This window comes from Diachasma alloeum, unplaced genomic scaffold (genome assembly GCF_001412515.2).
Source record: "Diachasma alloeum isolate Michigan unplaced genomic scaffold, Dall2.0 Dall_scaffold_00179, whole genome shotgun sequence".
NCBI lineage: Eukaryota > Metazoa > Arthropoda > Insecta > Hymenoptera > Braconidae > Diachasma > Diachasma alloeum.
Window position 1 is genome coordinate 3794949 of NW_021680345.1, and position 22990 is coordinate 3817938.

General features: G+C 39.2%; 1 protein-coding gene across 1 annotated transcript in view; it reads left to right on the forward strand.

Annotated features, from left to right (window-relative positions):
- LOC107043328 (hemicentin-1) overlaps positions 1–22032 on the forward strand; it is a 29512-nt gene extending 7480 nt beyond the window's left edge. Inside the window, exons 2-6 of the mRNA XM_015264780.1 lie at positions 12535–15234; positions 16239–16407; positions 19170–19357; positions 20674–20949; positions 21871–22032. Coding sequence (XP_015120266.1) covers positions 12535–15234; positions 16239–16407; positions 19170–19357; positions 20674–20949; positions 21871–22028 — 3491 coding nt within the window. The 3' untranslated portion in view covers positions 22029–22032. The remainder of the gene's footprint in view (positions 1–12534; positions 15235–16238; positions 16408–19169; positions 19358–20673; positions 20950–21870) is intronic.
- The last annotated feature ends 958 nt before the right edge of the window (positions 22033–22990 follow it).

The following is a 22990-nucleotide window of genomic DNA, read 5'->3' on the forward strand; positions in this document are numbered from 1 at the left end:
CAACTGCGTGAAACACACAGTAGTATGAAACTTCAACTGCGTGAAACACACAGTAGTATGAAACTTCAACTGCGTGAAATACACAGCAGTATGAAAATTCGGCTGCGTGAAACACACAAACTTCACGCATGCGTGGAGTGTATGGAGTGTACGGGAGTGATTTACGCAATGGTGCGAATAGTCACGGCCATTTCATTTTTTTTTTAAGAATTCAGACAGAAGTTTGCGATAGAAAAATGAAGAATTAACCAATTGTATCAGAATTTAGCCGAGAGAATTCAATTTAATCACTTCAATCCGATGTTCAATTGCCAAAATTTTGATAAAATTTCAAGTTTCAGTTGAAAATGACAGTAAACTCATTAATTTCACATAGACATAACAGAAATTCGCCCACTTAGAGCTGAATTTCCAATTAATCCAAAATTAATGAGCACATTCACCTCAATTTATCTAATGTTTATTCATTTTCGCTGAATAATTGAATTAAAATTCACAGTTCCCATCGATTTTCTTATTCAATTGTGACTTTTCACCGACGAGATTTCCTGAAAGTGCAGTAATCTAGTTCTTGATGAATCAAATAACCATCTTGTTTCGTCGTAGAATAGAATATTGAATTTATTATCTTGAAAGTATTCACAAAATGTTCCAAATTGTTAATTTCTAACAAATATCATGGCTCTGTCGTTCTAACGCTACCAAATATCAACACAACATGTTACATTTGAGTATTTACCGCCTCCAACTCAAGAGACAAACTGCAGTACATCCTTCGGTTCATGAAAACAACAGTTAAAAACAGAAAATGCAGAATGCACAGGAAATCCCATTCAATGTCACTGTCCTGAAAATTCAAGAATATATTCACCGGAATTTTCTGTTTCTTTGTTCATTTTCAGGGAAAAATGGAGCTGAAATTCACAGTTCTCTTTGATTTTTCCACGAAATTCTGAATTTTCAATGACGAAATTTCTTGAACTTTCAGTGGTAATTAAATTCAATAAAAATTTCCAAAAAGTGTACCGGAAATTTCAGACAAAAATTTTTAACAGTGTACGAAAATCAACCTACTCCTTCAAATCAAATCCACTCATCTCAATCGACAAATTTATTCTAGAGCCATGAATATGACAAAAATCAAAAGGCTCCCACTCCTGCCTGTCCGCCCTTTTCATGCGGTGAAATGACCTGCTACTCATGCTGGAAGAGACATTTGACATTGAATTACATCAGCCCAAGCGGAAAAAGTAATTGAATCGTGAAAACATTTGAAGTCGCCGATGTAGTTGTATTCAATTCACCCGAATCAGTAAATTCATTTAGTGTGCGCACATGGGATGCTATCATTTGACAAAACTAACGGAGCTAAAGGAGGTCTTCATATACAAGACAGAACCCATTACCCCTCTGTACCTTAACTGTGTACGTATACTGTCCACAAAGGGCTCATTATTAGACGTGCCTCCGGAATTATGTCAGCCCAGTGGCTAGATACAAAGCCCCGCAAACCGAGGCCGTCACACACGGGCCAAATCTACTGGACCCAGCGGCGTTTAACGCGCTGTCCTGTCTCTACTGGCTCACATTAACTCATGCTCACTTTGTCTCTTTGTTATTTCAAACGGGGAAATATGGGGATGAGTTTTTAGGTTGATTTTTGCCTAACGTTTAACGCCTCGGGTTGTACATACATGTCAAACCAAATTTTGTGTTTGGGGGGGGGGGCATCATGTGGGTCATTTCCCACGATTTATTTACTCTTCTGACAGTTATTCAGTTTTTTATTAATTGAAAATATAGTTTCCTGTTTTTGAGAGAGAAATAATCAATAATCTCTCATTTCATTTTGAATGAAATTCCCCCATTCTTCAAAAGTCCCAATGAAAAAAGAAACCATACCAAACCATTTAATTGAAGAATTTTTCCAGCTGTATTCGAATGACAATCGTAACCCAAAAATTCCTTTCCTCCCATTCACTCGAAAGCCCCAACTTTCACCGAATGACTAATATCCAACTAGAAATCATAATTCCCAATCCCATTCTCGGAATCCCGTAGCCCCCATTACTGCTCCGAAGTGACCCCTAAACGCCGAACAATCGTCAACAACCGACCGAATAATATTCCCTTTAATTCAATTTTACGTTCCCACAGACTATACCTTTGTCACTGTAACTATCAACGAATTACCAAATTACAAGTGGAGGCATGGGGCCTTTATACGTATCATAACTCCTACTTCAGCCGGTACTCATTGCTGCAAAGTGCAACCAGCCACCGCGTAAACGACAGTATTTTGCCCCTCTCCTCCTCCCCTTCCCCCATCACCACTTTTGGAAAATCCCACTGGGAGGGAGTTTATACCGTTGCACATCCATAAAACGCTCAGGTATGCCGCAGTAGTGTTGCGACACAGTCAAACCTCTCTCCGCATTCCGTTTGCCAGCGAGTACAGAATATTATCAGTCCACACTTTATTACATATACAGTCCGGGACTGTCATTCATTTTAATTTTAGTTCATTGAATTAAAAAAAAAATCATTTGTCACTCGTACGAAGAATTTCACCATATTTTCACGTTAATTTCCTCACTAATGATTGACGAAAGTTGAAGAATAATTCGAAATATACTCAGAAATTTTTCCTATCATAAATTTGTTGATATTCATTAAAAATTAGAAATTAAAAAAATTAAAAATTCAATTGCCGATAATTCGAGAATGGCAGAGTGAAGATCCCCTATTTTTCCTCCATTTTCAAGGTATTTTTTTAAGCTTCACAATGAGATGTGACCCATCAAAATCGCACCATTCAGTCAGGAGATAAAGTCCATTGAAGAGGATCTATTTTACCCCATTTTTTAGTTCCAATAAATCTCCTGTTTTCTGTTTAAATTAATTAATTACTGAATAAATGACAATTCCACTGCGCGTCACTGCGTCAATTATATCACTTCGACAGTCACCGATTGAAATAACAATTGATTTGTTCAATGAATCGTATTTTCGGTGGCAGTACAACGGACGAGTGAACCCAAATTCCCCTTTTTTTTCAATCTTCATCACGTTTATTTCCCTCTTTATTAAGTACGCTTTGAAATTGACTGAGTCAAATTCCCAGCATGAACTTTGAATTTAGACGGGAATAAATAGAGGTGAATCCTGGGAGCAATCGAGGTGGAACGCGTGACAAAGAGATTGCAGAAAATGAGAGGGAGAGAAATTCCATATTCTCGCTGCTTCAGCTGTATATTTGTATATTCACACTCGTGCATTGCGTAATACGTTTTCCTGGCTACATTCGTGGAGTATGTAATAGTGAAATTGTTGCAATCAACTGTCTCGCTTTTTTCGAGCTGCTGATGAGAGGTGACTTTTAGCTCATTTACGTTTTTTTTACAGGTGGTATTTTCTCTTGTGTGTTTTATTTACGGCGGGTGACCCACTCGGGCACTTTGTCACGTTTCCCTGAATTCTGAACGTGTGTAGTCAGACACTTCGGGACTGGCATTTTTTAACGCTATTGTTTGTGAATATTGAAGTACCTTTTATTTGACACAAAAGGTAATGGTACTTCGCTTAGGGATAAAACCACCAGGTTTCGACGAAGAGGAAGAAATACTTTTTATGGAGATTGAATCTAAACTCTTCGATTAAATTACGTGAGAAATATTTCAAAATATTCAGGCATAATTAGCCTCAGGCGAATTATATCTCGTAAACAATAACTTTTTATACATTTTTTTCAGACTTTTTTTGGAACTAGTCGATTAAACTAGTTTTTTTACTGTAATTCTGGGTGGGAAAGTTTTTTGTGATTGAAGAAAAATAATTGTTCACAAATTATTTATAAAAAAGGCCGCAATGTTTGCAAATTTCAATTTTAGAAGTTTTAATATTCATCAAAAACTGAACTTTTGCAGTTTTTAAAATTTATAAATGGCTTAAATGGCGAATTTCATTTAGACTTTGAATATTTGAATATTAAAATGAGTGCGAATGGTTAAACAATTGCAAAAAATATTGGATATCATTAGTAAAGTTCTGGATATGGATAAATTTGTTACGATTGAAGAAAAATAATTATTCATAATTTATTTATGAAAACAGGCCGCAGTGTTTATAAATTACGAACAGTAAAATAGTATATTAGTGGAAAAGGATATTTTTCCCTAACTAAAATCTTGAAAACAAATTCTTTTCATTCAACAACTTAATGGAAATGAAAATTAAATTTAATTGAAAATTGAAAAAACCCGACCCGTGTTACCCCAACAGCCTCCAGCCTACGGCAAAAATCGATTTTAAAAGTCGTCTTTTCTTCATTCTGAATGAAATTTCTCCAACTTTCTAATCCCCCCTCCCCCCAACCCATTTTTTTTAAATAAATAAAAACAGTAACATGCATAATCCGAGAATTCTCCTTCTTCGTCCCCCGGAAGTGTTAATTGCACGTAAAGTCTCGTGTGACTAATAGCCATGAATTAACTAATCAAGGAAATTGATAAAGCAGCAGAAAAAAAATTCATGTCCAGAGATTTTCCCCGCATTCAATACTTACTCACTCTTAAACACCCTGTAAAGACCAGTAATAGAACCGCCTTCGTGACAACATCTCTACGATCTCCGTAAAGGTGTTGAGAAGCCCTCACGTGTGTAAATGTACATTCTCGTATCGAAGGGAAAATATGTCTCCAGCACTTGGTATGTTGGTCTTGTCCACCCGGGGGTCGGGAGAGTCGAGGTTTTCCTGGGGTAGCTAAAAGGTCCCATCGGGAGTGGTTTGTACTCGCTCCACCGGAACTTCTTCAGCACTCACCCACACACTCACACATCCACTCAGACAGAATTTTTTTCGTACACATCTGCTCACTCGTGGAGTAAAAAATAGTGGAAACCAGTGATTCAGGAAGTGAATGCTGGAATTTCTTACACCCCGAGGAATACCGTGCACATTTCACGTGAAACTCTCCAAGAAAGTTGATAAATTCAATGGAACGATCTGAAGATTTCTATTTCACCGGAGAAAAAAATGGTATTACTTGATTTTTTTTAAATTGAATTGAACTTCGCGCACGAATTATTAAAAAATACGTATTTTACATAATTTTCGTGACTAAAACTCTTTTATTCAAACAATTTATCCTCGTCGCAAGCTACTTTTTTCAGATTATCGATTCATAATTCCTTTTAGCATTACGTAAATTAATCTAGTCTTTGAAATGAAAGCACACATTATTTTCATGAGACTTTTTATTGCGTCCATTTCAGGATTACATTGAAGCTGTTGTAATTCAAAATGTCATCACTGAATAAAGTCTTCCATTCAGTTTTGCTTTGCATTTTTTTTTAGTACATCACAATTCAATTCATTTGTTGAATTCAATTGTAAAACTGAAGTGTGAATGCGCTGTAAATGCAGAAAACTGCCCCAGTGATTTAAAGTTGGTGAAAACGGAGTCAACATTTATGGAATTGTCAACTCAAAACGTTTTGCTAATTATTTCAGCTTCATCAGGTTCTAGACCCCAAATTCAAGGAAACGACAATTATTAAAACCTGAAGTTTCATGATTTTTTTTCTCCTAGATCGAATTCAAGGATATCCAAGTACTTTGGCTATTTTTTCTCCAGTGGAATGGTTTTCTACTTTTGTAATCGAACACCAGAGCTTGCATGTGAGCCCCATTTGCCCCTAAGTTTCCGAACATTTTACAATGATTAATTAAACTTTGCAGATCTGAATTTCAATCTCAATAGTTTACTTTTCGAGGAAGATTGATAAAATAATTTAAAAATAACAATTTTTTTCTGTAAATAATTTATAAACAGTCAATTTTCCGCCATAAAAATCGTTTGTTTGGAATCATAACAAATTTATTCACATTCCGAATTTCATCAGAAATCTATTTTGTGCCTAAAAAATTAGTTTTCCAAAAGTTTTAACAATTTCAATTATTTAAAAATAAGAGTTCTGTCTAAACTATTATTCGAATGACGCTGAATTCCCGATTTTTTTCAAATTCTTTTCACGCAATTTAATTGTCAAATTGATAATTAAAAATAGCTGAATCTATAAAAACTACTTGGATATTCTTGACATCACTCTCCTGAAAATCGATAGTCACCTGTCCCTGAAATTTCAATCTTCATCTCCCAGTGTACCTCAACACTACACTTTTTCTCATACTTTACTTAAAAAATTGAAGAGCGTGCACCTAATTTTCCCCGAGGAAGCCGACTTTCTCCCAGAACCGTTGTCAAATTGACCCCGAGGGGCGTCACCTCCCCCAATAAATTCATACACCAAACTGAAATCCGTCGCGGAGCAGCTGGTCACGTACAGACCCCATAAACCCCCCCCCCCCCCCCCCNACCCCATAACCCCCCCCCCCCGAGACACGGGTAACACGGGAAACCTGCAAGAAATGGGTCTTCGTAATGCAGAGCATCGATAATACCCCGCTTCCTCCATAAAACAAACCACTCCAAGCATGAAAAGCGAAACATTAAGAGACAAAAAAATATATTCCGGTAGTTAAATCGATATAAGCCTATTTAGGTCCATTACCGTTGCAAAAGTCGATAAGAGAATAAGACTACTGATAGGCGAGGGGGGGGGGGGAGCGGACGAAGAGTGGACGCGGTTGGGAGTTGAAAGGAGTGAGGAGAGACAACGGGGTTTGAGAAAGGAAGGCCACCCGAGACACTGCACTGGGTACGCGCTCTCCTCGGGTACCTCAACTCTGGAGTTACACGAGTGTTCTCGACCTGGTGCTTGGCACGCCACCGAGGATTCAACGACCGTAGTCGCAATGCCCATCTCTCTTTCTCGTGTATCTCACTCTCTCTTACTCACTGATGGCCCCCTCAACACCAACACAATTCCACGGCTGTATAAAAGCCCGTCGCGTTGCTGCTGCACCCCTTCCTCTACCTCCGACGAGGTCATAAATACCAATGTGGATAGAACGCCTGTACGCAAATGGCATACTCTAGCGGCTCATCGTAAGAACTCCCCCTGCAACCCTTGGTTTCACTGACGTGTACGGCTTATAGACACGGAATTCACTGGTCTTTTCGGTTTCATTAGTTTCAATTGCCATTTTTTCCTCGTTTCTGCATTCTCAAATATCTTCATTTTCATTTTCATGCAGATGTGGGAGTAAGAATAACATTACAGGATCAGAACTTTTACTTATTCACTCGTCGGTTTTAAAAAAATTTTGTTCCTTTTTTTCTTTTTTGAAAAATTTGTCGTTTTTATTTACATTTTTATTGTTAAAATTCAGGAAAAATGCAATGAGTCATGCAAAAATTACGATTTTTCACGTGAAAATAAAAAAAAATGTTTTTACTTTTACTGAGTTTATTCAGTTTTTTTAATTAAAATTCTGGTGAAATTTCCTGAGTGGCCGATACTGTGCGCCACTAACGAAAAACGTGACGCTTTTTTTGAAAACTCGTTTGTTACCTGTTTCGTCACGTGGAAATTCTACTATGAGTTATATTAATAATGCAATTACAGAATCAAAACATTTCTTTATTGATTCATTCAGTTTTTTAAAATTTCATTTTCTTTTTTTCCTATTTTTGAATATTTTTTCATCGCTGTTATTTGAATTTTTATTGCTAAAATTCAGTAAAAATTCAACAAACAACGTAAAAATTCTCATTTTTACTGGATTATTCAGTAAAAAACGTGACAATTTGTTTGAAAATTCGTTTGCTGCCGGTGTCGTCAACAAAGGGAAAAGAGTCTCATGTAACGAATGTCCAATCATTCAAATCGTTCGTTATCAATGGGATTCCTGTCAATAAACGTTGTTTTTAGTTACACTTTTCATTCGATTTTTTTGTGCTCGGGCTCCAGTTGTTGGTTGTAACATACCCAACAACTGATCCTTTATACAACGATTTTCTGGAATGAATGGTCTGACGGGAAATAGTGACTATTTGCTTAAAAACTCGTTCGTTTCATGTTACGAATGTCAAATTATATTGTTCATTGGATGTTTATTGACTTTAGCTCGCATCGTTCTTTACGTCATTGTCTTTCAAGTAACTGCACCATTTTTCCGGGTGAACCCGTCCGTCCGCTAATGAAAAATTATGACTACTTGTTGAAAATTCATCTGCTTCCTCATGTAAAAAAGGAAAGACATCCGATAATGAAACAACAAAAACGGGAAAAAACCCATGTAACGAATCCCCAATTATTAAAACTCGTTCGTTTCATGTTACGAATCCCCAACTATTAAAGTTTCTCATTATCAATGGGATTCCTGCCAATAAACGTTGTTTTTAGTTACATTTTCATTCGGCCTTTTTGTACCGGGACTGGACTTGTTAGTTGTAACATTCTCTATAGACCGTTTTTCTGGGATGAATGGTCTGACGTGAAATGGCGACTATTTGCTTAAAAACTCGTCCATTTCATGTTACGAATGTGACATTATATTCTTCATTCGATGTTTATTGACTTTAACTCGAATCGTTCCTGCATCCTTCTCTTTCAAGCAACCTCCCAACTTTTTTGAATGAATGCATTCATCAACTAATGAAAAATTGTGACTATTTGCTTGAAATTCATTGGTTTCGCCATGTGGAAATGCACCTATAAAAATAAAAACAGCAAAAAAAGGGAAAGGCGTCCGGTAGCTCAATGGAGAATGTTCCAACGAACGGAACGAGTCCAATTACGTTGAAATCGGATGAAAACCTCCAACAGACAGAATTTCTTATTTTTTTTGTCATTGCAGCAAATGACAGTTCACACTATTTAGCACAACCATGAATTTCCATCGAGTTACATTGAATGGAAAATATCCTGAATATCCTCAATTTCCGTTTTTACGTACCAGAACTTATATTTTTATATTTGTAATACACATTTTTATTATGATTTCATTTTCTTTTTATACGTACGAGTTTCTCATTTTTATAGTTTCGTTCATTTCTCCGGGATTACTCGTAGATATAAAGTTTCCGTTGACTTACTTACGGGATTTTCTGGAAGAGCTGTTTTGTGCTGTAGAAGGATGTCAGGGAAAAAGAGATGAGTCGCCCCCCTCGGGCCGCGGCAGTCAATTCTTCTCGTGCCTTTTACATGGATCGCCTACGGCTATTCAACGGTCAGACAGGCCATGCCAGAAATTTTCTCTTCGTTTCTTGGAAGAAAGAAACATGACGCCTAGTACAAGGCCCTGGGCGAGAACGGTTCATCTTAATGTGGATATATTTTCTGGGCATTTGAGTGAAGTTTTTCGATTTCGTAATTTACAGCTTGAGAAGGAATTTCTAAACTCACCGAGAATCCTCGACGCTACGATTAAAGTTCATTTGAAGGATATTTTTAGGTCTCGTGTGTTTCAAGTGAAGAGCGTGAGAATTTTATTTTCATTTCATGTTTTTCATATTTTTCAAACATTTGCATTACATAAATAAATAATGGAATTTGGTAATTTTGAATTTCCAAACGATTAATCAATAACACTTAAACATTCTGACGCATATCAGTGCGTCGGTAAAATTTTTTCCTCATATCACCCTCGAAAGTCAGAAAATGTCGCAATGTTCACAAAACTTGAAATTTAAATAAATAAATTCCATTCAACAAAACCTTGACATTCCTTTGCTTGAATCATTTCTAAATTCTCCGAGAATCTCTCTTCATTCCATCTTTTTAATTTTTCTCAAACATTTTCTCTACATAAATAAATAATTGCATTTGGTAAATTTAAATTGCGAAAGGATTAACCGATAACATCTCAACATTCTGAAACATATCAGTCCCTCGGTAAAAATTTCCTCCTCATACGTCCCTCAACTGAAAATGACACAATGTTTACGAAAAATTGAAATTCAAATAAATAAATAAATTCCGTTCAACCAAACCTTGACATTCCCTTCGCTTGAATCATTTCTAAATTCTCCGAGAATGTCCAATCCTACGATTAAAGTCTATTCGAAGGATATTTTTACTTCTCAAATATTTCAATTGAATAGCGTGAGAATTTTTCAAACACTTTCTCTCCACAAATAAGTAATTACCAAATTGCATTTTGTACTTTTAAATTGCCAAAAGATTAATCGACACCATCCTCCGTTAAAAATGTCCTCCCCATGCGTCCCCCAACCGAACTGTCGCAATGTTCACAAAAACCTGCAATTCAAACAAATAAATAATCTCCATTCAACAAAGCCCTGACATTCCCTTCGCATGAATCATCGCAATAATCGTCTCTCAATATCAATAACTCAATCCCTGGAAATCCTCATGCTACATTGCAATGATTACAAGCCCGTTTACTGGTCCGTTACATCACTCCAAATGGCTCCATCGCTTTCCGATTCTATCCACTTCTGTTCGCTTCTCCGTACTACAACGAGAAAAAAACCCCAGAGAAAAATGCGATGAGTGTGCAAATAATTTCGCGAGTGGGGGAGGAAAAGAGTCGAATCGAATGCACAATAACTCGACTCCTGTATTACCCTTCCCCCCAGTCAGCTCATCGCCGCGGTGCCCCCCTCCCCCCCCACCCCCTGCTCGTTGATCAACTTGTTTTACCTCTCAACAACATAGGTTTGACCGTTATACGACCCAATGGCGACCCACATTCAGCCAGCACGCGCCTTCCTGGTCACTGCGGCACACTCGCCAACCTTTAAAACTCTCCCAGCCAATCTCGTAAAAGATCCTCGTATCACGCACCCAAGAGGTCATATACGGTATATTCAAGATTTTTCATTAAACATGAACGAGCACAGGGTCACCAGAGCTACCGTAAAGCAAAGTTGCGAATGTATTTGTCATTCTTTTTTATTCTTTCTCCCCGTCTGCTGTGAGTTCCACATCCCCAAACGCTCCGGGAGGACCTGACGTGTGATAATGGTAACGTCGTGAGTTTCAGGTTTCTAGGACTTGACGAAGCACGTCGTCTTACAACCGACAGCATAACACGTATCACATGCGACGGAGTGCCCCGTGAGACCTCTTGCATAAATGCAAGTCTGGTGTCACGTGGGGAATTAAATTGGGTAGATTATATTGAATTTGGATTGACGATATTCCAGTGCTGACATAATTTTTAAATTCATTACGATAGGTTCGTAGAACATCAGAGCTTTTCCAATGATTTTATCGGTTAAACATTTTCCATTTTAATTATTATTTTTACAAAATCATAAAAAAATTGCCAATAATCAGAACTTTACCTGGAATCAACGTCACGTCAAAAGAATAAAGTTTTCAAAAGTTTTTAACAATTTCCATCATTTATTCGCAAGAGGGAATTTTTTTTTACTGCAAAATACAATTTAAAAGACTCTGATTACCCGTGATTATTTAAAATTCTGCTCACACAATTCAATTGACAAATTCGATAATTGAAAATCCCAGAAACTGCAGTATTCTTCTTACGAAACTATAAAAGCTACTCGAAAGTTCTCAAGAAGATTCAATGTTTTACATTACCGAGAATCCTTTAAATGCTGAATCCTCAACGGAATCGAGGGGGACCCTTTGATGCCTCGGGGGAATCAGGTTTATTGTTCTGTTCACCTCTATTATTGAGAAAGGTTAAGCATCTCCGTTAACGTGCACTAAATTTGCAGTACACCGTAGAAAACCGTAATAACACAGGAGTGCCCTCATAAAGACGTGAAAACGCGGTTTATTTTTTTCCTTTTAAGAAGAAACGTGTGTCCCCGTGATGGAATCATTTGTCCTTCTTGACCCATCCATTGTCCTATTATCACCGAAGCAGAGGATTTGCACGAAAATTCCCAGAAATATTCGACAAAGAGTCAACATCCTTCTTTCATCGTTACCTCTCCCTTCAACGCAATGCGAATGGTATGAAATTCGTACTGTGAATCCCCTTCAGAGTGACTCCTCCCACCATCTAGCGTAGCGTCCCCTCAACCACACTCCCCTCTGAATATCACACTTCCCTCGATTATAATTCAATTTCTTGCAAGGGTTGAGTGTGGAATTATGACTGAAGCCTGTGGGGGTTGGCCAAGGATCATGATTCGAACAGTTAATCATCTGCATTTATCCAGTAACTCGCAGGACCTGCGATAAACTGCCAGAGCTTTTACCCCCGTGCATGATCCAGCGGACCCCCATAAATCTCTTTTCCCCCGCCGCACCCCGTAAACAGTCAATTTGGATCGTCATTTACCCCAAAATGACTGCACGTGATTTTCATAACAATGAGCAATAATGAGAGTTGCAGAAGCGATACTTAAATATACGCCGGCTATAACTCTATAATGAATCGTATAATTCTCGTTTCAAGTATTATTAGTTAGATTCTATCTGAGAGTCGTTTGAGCAAAGCACCGATTGTCCATGATAGGTATTTAATTCGTACAGCGCCGTAAATTTTATCATCTTCACTGAAAAAAACCCTCAACGCGAGGATAATTGACATTAACGATCCCGATTGATCCTGTTAAATCTCGTTAAATCGATGAAAGACAAACTTAATCATTACTAAAATTGCGATCACCTTTTCTGTTGCAGCATTGTCACAGGTACAAGCAGCTGAGGAGACGCAGGTTGACACGCACGAGGGCTCGACGGTTCTCCTGCAATGTCGCTTTCCTCCAGTGCGACAGAATGCCACATCATTCTGGCTGAGCAACACCAACAATGTTCACGATAATGCTGTGGTTGACGCCAAACCTCTGTCGCCAAACTACCGCGTCGACATGGATCTCGCTGCTGGTCGCTATGATCTTGAAATCCATAATGTATCGTACGACGCGAATAACGGAAAGTACGAGTGTCGTATCAAGAAAACCGGCAGTGGTGTCAATCTGTACCACAAGAATGTGACACTAACGGTGCTAAGAGCACCAGGCCAACCATCAATATCACCAACATCAACACCAGCTACTGAGGGTAAACCATTGAAACTCCAATGTAACACGTACGGAGGTAGTCCTGAGCCAGAAGTCAAGTGGTACAAAGACAATAGCCTCAAGGAACTCCACACAGGACGTGAATTGGAGATTGTACCAACTAAGGATGATGATGGTGCTATATTCTGGTGTATCGTTAGAAATCGTGCTATGCCGGTGGGGCACTCGTTGAATGCCACTGTGAGACTCGATGTTAATTACTTTCCCCGGGTGACAGTTGGCCCGGAGAATCCGTTGAAAGTAGAAGCTAATGAAAAAGCTGTCTTGCGTTGCAATGTCGATTCCAAGCCCAAAGTCAGCATGGTGCGGTGGATGCGGGACGGTAGTTTCTTTGCAACATCATTTGACCATACGATGCCGAGGGTAACGGTTCAAGACGCTGGACATTACACTTGCCAGGCTGACAACATGCTTGGTAGAACAGGTGAAGCGTCACTGTATCTTGATGTACTCTATCCGCCTACAGTTGCTATCGAAGGTGATACAATTCGCGTTGCTGAGGTTGAGGATACAGTGACAGTTCACTGTAATGTATCAGCGAATCCTCCGCCAACTTCGGTCGAATGGTTCAGGGATGGTAAACCAGAGTTTCGGCATTCTGGCCCGATATTACGATTCACCAGAGTCAATGCTGAACATGCTGGTAACTACACGTGTAAAGCGATCAATATCATTCACCCAAGTGGTGGCGAACGGAAAAATCACTCCGCCATTGCTCGGGTTAACATACGGATACGTCATAAGCCTGGACCGGCAAAGGTAACACCGGATTCACCAGTCGCTATTGAACACTCAAGTGTTATACTCACTTGTATGGCAAGTCCAGCTGGCTATCCTGAGCCTCAGTACAAGTGGTTCAAAGAGGGTGAGGATGGGGCACCAGAACAGCCCATCGAAACGTCTGGTGCACAATTTGTCATTGACTCTGTTACACTGGCAAGCGATGGCACCTACAGATGTCGAGCTATGAATGAAATTGGCACTGGTGAAGCGGCGCACGTTAGACTCACTGTTCATCAACAGCCCAAAATTGTAACCAAACTTCAGCCACATCTCACACGTACAGTTGGCGAGTCTGGTTTCGCAGTGTCTTGCGTGGCACACGGTAAACCAAAACCCTTGGTTCATTGGCTCAAAGACGAGGAGGAACTCACTGCCGATGAGAGTTTGTACAAAGTTGTAACTCTAACGTCCAAAGGTCATGGTAATGTTATCACCGTTAACTCAACACTAAGTTTTCTGGGTCACTCACGACCGAGTACTGATCATATCATAGCCAGTGATAGGGGCAAATATACCTGTGTTTTTGTTAATGATGTCAAGAAAGTTGAATCTGAAATGATGCTGAAGATAGCGCATGCACCACTTGTCCTGCATAAACACAAGAAAGTGGCTTACAATCTGAAGGAAACCGCTGAGATAACTTGTAAAGTACAGGCTTGGCCGAAGCCGGAATTTCAGTGGAGCTTTGGATCTAATGCAGCACCACTTCAGGGTGCATCGAGTGATGGGCATTATGAGCTTTGGACTACCACGGTTGAGAAGGATGATATATACACCTCGGTGTTGAGAATATCGGATATTAAGGAGGAGGATTATGGTGAGTACAGCTGTCGTGCTGCTAATGCACAGGGACCTGTCACATCTGTAATCACTCTCCAGCCGAAGGGAGCACCGGAGAGGCCCTCGGACCTCAGTGCTGTGGAGATTGGACCGACTTATGTGGCGTTACAGTGGGAAGTTGGCTTTGACGGTGGTGTGGCCATTACCAAGTACTTTGTGTCTTATCGAAGGGTTCTTGTTGAGAGTGAGGATCGGTCTGTTCCACTTGACTGTGCACCACCTCGTGGCCCCGCTGGGCAGTGGCAGGAGCTCGACTGTCGCAGGTCTAATCCCTGTAACATTACTGGTCTCGAACAGCATCAGAAGTACACGTTTAAGGTGAAGGCTTACAACACCAAGAATCATTCTGATTACTCGGAGGAGAAGACGTTTACAACTACTGTCGCTAAAATCCCATCGCCTCATCGTGTTAGCTATCATCCGGAGAGTGGTTCACTGGTTATCAATGTTGGTCCTACTTGTTTGGCTGTCGTTGCTTCCATAGAACGCACCGATGGCGGTTCTAATCAGTGGAGAGTTGTCGACGAGTGGCCGCTCGAAGTCATGGGGAGTGCACCAACTCAGAGGGAGGGGATCCTTGATGATCCTGACACTTCCAGTGGTGAACCACGACTCAAGGTCAAACTTTGTCTCAAGTCTGATAGGGAGAAGTGCGGCGAGTGGACTGAAGCTGAGGGTAAGTTAGCTTCAACGATTACTCAAGTTCTCGCTTTTTAGTTCTCATTTTGCATTGAGAATTCATTAAACCGCGATGCAAATTTTCCGATGGAAAAATATTTTAGTTAACTATTTTGCTCCATTACTGCAGCACTTCAAAACAAGGTTTCCGAGCAGGAAAACATGAGTTGTTTGTAGACAAGAAATTTGAGGGAAAAATGAATCGCCAGGGTGTTTTCCATCGGAAATTTCTCACGCTGTCCAACGGGACTATTTCGAGATGTTCTCTGGAAGATCTCGATTCATCCCGTTACACTGAGGAAAAAGGGTTTCTTGTTTGTAGCACGAAGTTACTGAGTTTTATTCATAGTTCCAACAGGCATTGTCCTCAGAATAAGAAGATATTTATTGAATTGCAGAAAAATAATATCGGAAATTGAGTGTTAAAAATTGAAAAGAAACTTTTTTATCAGCTTTAAAGAAAATCTTCTTAGAATAAGTGGAAATTTTACATATAAAAAAAAAGTTTTGATAATCAGCGACATTCAGACTTTTGTTCTTTATACACAATTCCTCGAATGGAGGAAAAATCATTAGCAGGGGAGCACAGGGAAGGACTTTGGGGGGAAAATAGCTCGTCAGGATGTTTTCCATCGGAAATTTCTCACGCTGTTCAATGAGACTATTTCGGGACGTTCTCACGGAGATCTCAATGCATCCCTTCACACTGAGAAAAAAGGGTCTCCAGTTTCCACAATAAATCTACCAATTTCACCTCATCATTTTAACGTGCATTGTCCGCAGAATAGGAAGTTATCAACTGAATTACAAACAAGCAAAATCGGCATTAAAAGTATCGAAAATAAAAACGAGGCATTTTGTGTCCAACGTTTGAGAAAAATATAAGAATTTCAAAGTAACAACATTTTATATGTAAAAAAACCTTTGAAACTTTTTCCTCTGCGATCAATTCTCCAAATAACCGGAAAATCGTTGATTTTAAATATCAATAATAATTTCCAGTTGGGCCATCGGTGATAAATCAAGCGGGTGCCCTAGCAACGCCAACGTTAATCGCCCTAGTCGTCAGTGGTGCTGTTTTCCTCCTATTCACAGCCCTGTTACTCCTCTTCTGCCGTTGCCGAAGGAAGCACGCAGCAAAAGCCAAGGACTATGAGATGGACTCTAACGCGTAAGTCACCCTGATCCACTCTACTTATTCCTCCCGAAGAGAGAGCTACTCCCTGCAAAGCCCTACCCCTTTTTACATTCAAAGTGCCCCGGATGCACTTCTTTTTTTCCCCCCGCTTTCCCCCTGCCTTTTATCTCGACTCATTCTTTTTTCTCTCCTTTCTCCACATTTTTTATTTTTATTTTTCCTCAACACACTGGCTTCATCTCCCTACCCTATTTTCTCAGGCTCGACCGAGCCATCCCACAGGCCCCGACCGTAAACCGTGAAATGGAAGTCTCGTACTCGATGGAGGGAAGAAAAGACGTGGCAAGAAGTTGCACATCAGAGAGGGATGGGAGACATTCGCGTTGTAAAAACTAACGGCTCGTTCTATCTTGACAGCTTGAGATTTACTTTGTGTACATATATTTTTTTTCGAGAGGTTCGGGAATCGGGGGGAGGGAAATGCAGTGGCATTACTGGCACATCTGAGGTGTTAATATCGATAATGCATGCTCGATCACGCGTGACAACGAAGCCATACACGTTGCCATCTATAAATAAGTTATGCACACTGGATGGCGTTATATAATTCACCAACAAGCCACTGTCTGAACGATTGTACTCCTGCCATTGCCTAACGCTCATCTTATTTATTATTTTTACTCAATTTTGTTCTTTACGATGTGGATAACACTTCCCAACGAAATAAGAATCGATGGGTAAAGGGCTACATTGCTGGATAAAATCCATCGCCATCCAATTTTACGTTGGCTCACCCACCGATTTACGACTTCTTTGAGAACAACCGTCAGTTTTACGAGGATTTGTATCTACCACCAAGTTTTCTGGATAGCTGTGAAATAAGAAAAAGAGAGGTAGAGGAAACAGAGAGGAAGTATTATCACATAAAAATACTTTGTCTCCTCTTCACTCTCGTTTATTTATTTTTTCCTTATCTCTGCTTCTCGTTCGTTTATTCAGAGTTCATTCGAACAATTCTCTTGGTAATCACGTTAGTTTGGAGGCAAGATGCTCATTTATACCTCCAACAAGATGGGAAGCCTATTTTTAATACAAAACATTCTGGTGCAAAGAGAAAACTTCATGCCAAATCTCAATTTAACATGTCGAATTTTGCAAAAGTGAGAGTGCTATGAAGGCTTTTGAGAAAAAAATCGAAAAGTGGGAATATCTCGGGAATTTTGTACGAACGGGTATACATATTTTGATTGATTGAGATAGGGAACATCGAGAGGTATATTTTGAAAGAAAGAAAATTTTAATCGGTTGACTAGTTTAGAAACAAATGGCGATTTTTAAAAAACGGCTGGATCGATTGAGGAAACAGGAAGTATTATCACATCAAAATATTTTGTCTCCTCTTCACTCTCGTTTATTTATTTTTTCCTTATCTCTGCTTCTCGTTCGTTTATTCAGAGTTCATTCGAACAATTCTCTTGGTAATCACGTTAGTTTGGAGGCAAGATGCTCATTTATACCTCCAACAAGATGGGAAGCCTATTTTTAATACAAAACATTCTGGTGCAAAGAGAAAACTTCATGCCAAATCTCAATTTAACATGTCGAATTTTGCAAAAGTGAGAGTGCTATGAAGGCTTTTGAGAAAAAAATCGAAAAGTGGGAATATCTCGGGAATTTTGTACGAACGGGTATACATATTTTGATTGATTGAGATAGGGAACATCGAGCGGTATATTTTGAAAGAAAGGAAATTTTAATCGGTTGACTAGTTTAGAAACAAATGGCGATTTTTAAAAAATGGCTGGATCGACTGAGGAAACAGGAAGTATTATCACATAAAAATATTTTGTCTCCTCTTCACTCTCGTTTATTTATTTTTTCCTTATCTCTGCTTCTCGTTCGTTTATTCAGAGTTCATTCGAACAATTCTCTTGGTAATCACGTTAGTTTGAAGGCAAGATGCTCATTTATAGCTCCAACAAGATGGGAAGCCTATTATCAATACAAAACATTCTGGTGTAAAGAGAAAACTTTATGCCAAATTTCAATTTAACATGTCGAATTTTGCAAAAGTGAGAGTGCTATCAAGGCTTTTGAGAAAAAGATCGAAAAGTGGAAATATCTCGGGAATTTTGTACGAACGGGTATACATATTTTGATTGATTGAGATAGGGAACATTGAGAGGTATATTTAAAAAAAAAAATGGAAATCGGTTGACTAGTTTTTGAGATATTTGCGAAAAATAATTTAGAAACAAATGACGATTTTTAAACAACTGCTGGATCGATTGAGGAAACAGAGGAAGTATTATCACATAAAAATACTTTGTCTCCTCTTCGCTCTCGTTTATTTTTTTTCCTTATCTCTGCTTCTCGTTCGTTTATTCAGAGTTCATTCGGACAATTCCCTTGATAATCTCGTTAGTTTGAAGGCAAGATGCTCGTTGTTACCTGCAACAAGATGAGAAAGTAGCAAAGGGGGGAGAGAAAATCCCTCAGCGAGTAATTTCCGTGGCAAATAGAAAGAGAGAGGGGGGAAAAACATACACTTCAATTCACAATTTTCCCCTGTCATCTGCATCTCCGTTTTATGGGTAATGATAAAGTACGAACTGCAGATGGTTTTACACGGGGCAACAGCCGGGAGTATCAACTCGTTATTTTCCAAGCCATGTAAAACTCGTTACGTATTCTAGTCGTACTTGTTAATATTCTCCTCCCCCCTCCCTCTGGCCGCCCCTCGGGGGTGAGATGGAGTTTAGGGAAAATGACAAAATGTATTTTCGTTGATACAGGGTACGTCCGAGTTTGGTCACTGGTAATGGACAGCAGAATCAAGCGCCTCCGCCTTATTTTGCGGAGAATAAGGCCCTCGAGCACAGTTTGGATCATGCACTGGCGATGGAGGACTCGAAAACACCACCGTATGCACAGACTGGATATGGATATCATCAACCCACTCACAACATCAATGGTGAGAATGGTAAATTGTGAAATAAATTACTAACAACTTTTTACTCTCATTACATTTTGTCGTGGATAACTTGGGGTAATGTTGGTACTTTTAATCAGACTCGGAAGCATTGTTGAGGGGGTAATCTCGTAAAATATGGTGTGTCGGAGGATTTTAGAGTGAAGGAAATCGGGAATGTAATTCTGGAATTTTTAGAGTGTTGAAAATTTGAAATTTTCGACGTACTTGATGGAAATTTTTATCATACTTTAATATCAATGCAATTTGAAGGAATTTCGTCTTGGAAAATTCAACATTTTATGGGAAAACCAGTGGAAACTGGAATTTAGTTTAATCATTTCATTGAAATTAAGAGGAATCAGGAAAATTCAGGTGAATTTTTTCTTGAATTTTCATAAGAACTGGTGATCAGGTGGATTTAAAAGCAACGGAAAGCTGAAGTGCAATTCTAAAACTTCGACACTGTTGAAAATTTGAAATTTCCGGAATACTTTTTGGAGATTTTTATCACACTTTAGTACCACAGAAATTTCAAGGAATTTCTTCTTTGTAAATTCAATATTTCATGAAAAAAATTGGGGAAATTATGGGATTCAGTTCAATTAGTCCCTGAAAATCGAGAGGAATCAGGAAAATTCTGGTGAATGTATTCTTGAAATTTAAATTAATTCGAAATTTGGTGCTGAATATTCCCGTTCTTATTGAGAATTCAAGTAAATTGGAGAACTCCTGTCTCCCTGCCGCTGAAAACTGTGAAATTTTATTCCGCTGTCAGTGAATTTTGAAATTCTATGATTTTTTTTCCTAAATAGAAATGACTATCACTCCTCTAAAAATTACTAGTCAATTCTCCCTGAAGTTTAAATTTTTTTCTGACTGAAATTCTCGTATAATCTCATTTCAACTTCATCACAACATTCTGAAGAAGCATTTAATGAAGAAATTTGTGAACATTTCTGTCCTGAATATTAACGTTTTCATTGAAAATTCAAGTAAATTAAAGAATTCTCGTTTTTCTGCTGCTCAAAAATTTAAAATTGCGTGATTATCTCCTCTAGGGGAGGGTGGGGCAAAACGGCCCCCCTTCAATTGTCAATAACTTGTGAATGACATTGTGAAAATTCCCAGTTTCAACTTCATTTTGAAGATAATTTTTCATTCTTCAAAACGAGCTCTAACTCATCCCAATCGGATTATTGAATCGGAAAATATTGACGATTGAAGGGGGGCCGTTTTGCCCCATCCTCCCCTATTACAAGTGAAAACAATTAAAAACAAAATTAACCATGAACGAAACCCTGAATGAAACCCTCGAAATTTCCCAGGTGTCAACATGGGATACCTGGACAATAGCTACTCAAACTCCAACAACGGTGGATCCGTCAACTCGCAGGATTCAATCTGGCAGATGAAATCCGCAGCAGCCAATGGGGTAAATCCCCAGTACGATCTTGGTGGATATGCCCCGACAGAGTCCGATTATCCAGCCCACCAGCACTATTTACCACAAAGAGAGGATTACCGGGAGAGTCACAACCTCAGTCGACAGCAATTCTGCACTGAGCCCTTTGCCACTGTTGTCAAATCACAGAAACATGTTGGTGAGTATTTCAAAGGGATCAATGAGGGGGATTTACTATCAATGTTGCTTTATCTTTCGGCATTAGTGCAGCTGAATTGATAAAGGGATCTGGAATTTCGATTGGATATTCCTCAATTACACACGAAATAACATTAGGACAAATCAATTCGGGCCCTGCACCTGGAGTAATTCATTTGGACTATTTATTTGAAGTTTCGTCATTGATTACAGCAATATTTTCAATGCAAATTCAAAAATTTATGGAAAAATCTATGGACACTGTGAATTTCAGTGCAATTACTCTTAAAATATTGATAAAGACCAGGAAAATTTGCTGTAGTTCAGCACTAAATATATGTTTTGAATGAAAGTTCATCTAATTTTCATTGAAATCTGAAATTTTAAAATGCTTCCCCCCTAAATCGAATTCAATGTCACTCGTAAAAGTTACTCGTCAACTGTTCATGAAATTGAAATCTTCCTCCAACAGTGTAGAATTAAATAAACGATTTATTTACATTAAAAAAAAGCATTTGTTCATATCAGAAAAACAGCAAATGAAAATCAAGTTTTGTGAATAAAAAAAAACATTTGGACTATTTATTTGGGATTTCGTCATTGATTACAGCAATATGTTTAATGCAAAAGAATTGATTTGTTTATTCCAGTGAAATTGACAATTTATGGATTGTAAGTAATTCTCTATTAAACTGTGAGAATTTTTTGGTTGAGATTTCACGATTTTTCCTCCTAAATCGAACTGCCCACGAAATTTCAATTTTTTCCCAATAATGGCTAATCAAGTGACCGATTTATTTCCATGAAAAAAAAATCGTTTACATTAAAAAACCTATTCATTTCATGTAAATGAGAAACCAAACGAAAATCAAGTTTTCTGAATGAAAAAAACAGATATTAACATTGAATCCTTGAATTTCAGACTCCCAATACGACGTCTCAGGACTCCCCTACCAAGAGACATACGACGGCGAGCCAAAGCCCCCCCAAGTGAGCCTCTCCTACGACGAGAGTCTCGAGTCTGGCTACTCAACTCCCAACAGCCGGCGACCGCGAATCATAAGGGAGATAATTGTCTGAGATCAGGATAATGGCTCGCGAGCCACTTGGATCTAGCAGCGGGCCCCCTACGACCATCACCACATGGAAATTGTTATTGAAAATCAAACCGAAACACCACCAATGATGCCACCAACAATGAGCCCCAATTACGGAGCCCTTCCAGTATCAACTGGCCATCCTTTCTACTACAGTACCCTGCCAGCGAGACGTAGCCAACCGAAAATAACTCAGCCATCAGATTTCGACATGTCAGTGCGTCGTGTTGACAAGTCTGGTTTACTCGAGATATCCGAGTCCGAGCCAGGCCGCAGAACGAGACACTTGACTGGTGCTGAGAGCCATCACACTGGCACATTGCCTCGACGAATTGACAGACTAGGTCTTCTCGAGGCTGTACCCGAAGTGCCTGATCAGTCCCAGATCCAACAGTCCCCTGAAATAACGAAGAATATCATGGAGAGGCACTTGACAGGGGCTGAGAATGATCAGAGGGACCAGAAACGAATGCCAAGTCCAAGACCCCCACGATCACCAGAGACCAAATGCCACAGTGAGAGTATAACATCAACTACACCAGTCTCCAGTCCCTATTCACGTCGTCAACTCAGTCCAAAACCACTGGAGACTTCCAAAGACACCAGCAATTGTGAGAATGACAAACGCAATTGCGGTCAATACACCAATGTCTCAGCCATGTTCCTGCCAATTGATGCACAACGCAATCGTCAGTCATACGTTGATTTGACTGGTGCCACATACACCAAGAGCAATTCACCACTGATGATTGGACGTGCCAATACGACAATCGATCTGTCACACGACGATATTAAACAAACACCCGATTGTCTTACTAGACTCAGTCCGAGACTGAGGGGTGACAGACAATCACCCATGACAGTGTCCTCTGTACCTGATGTCATTGAGGCACATGGATCGAAAAAATGTGGTGATGGTGGTAAGCCTGAGGGTGAACGCGCTGA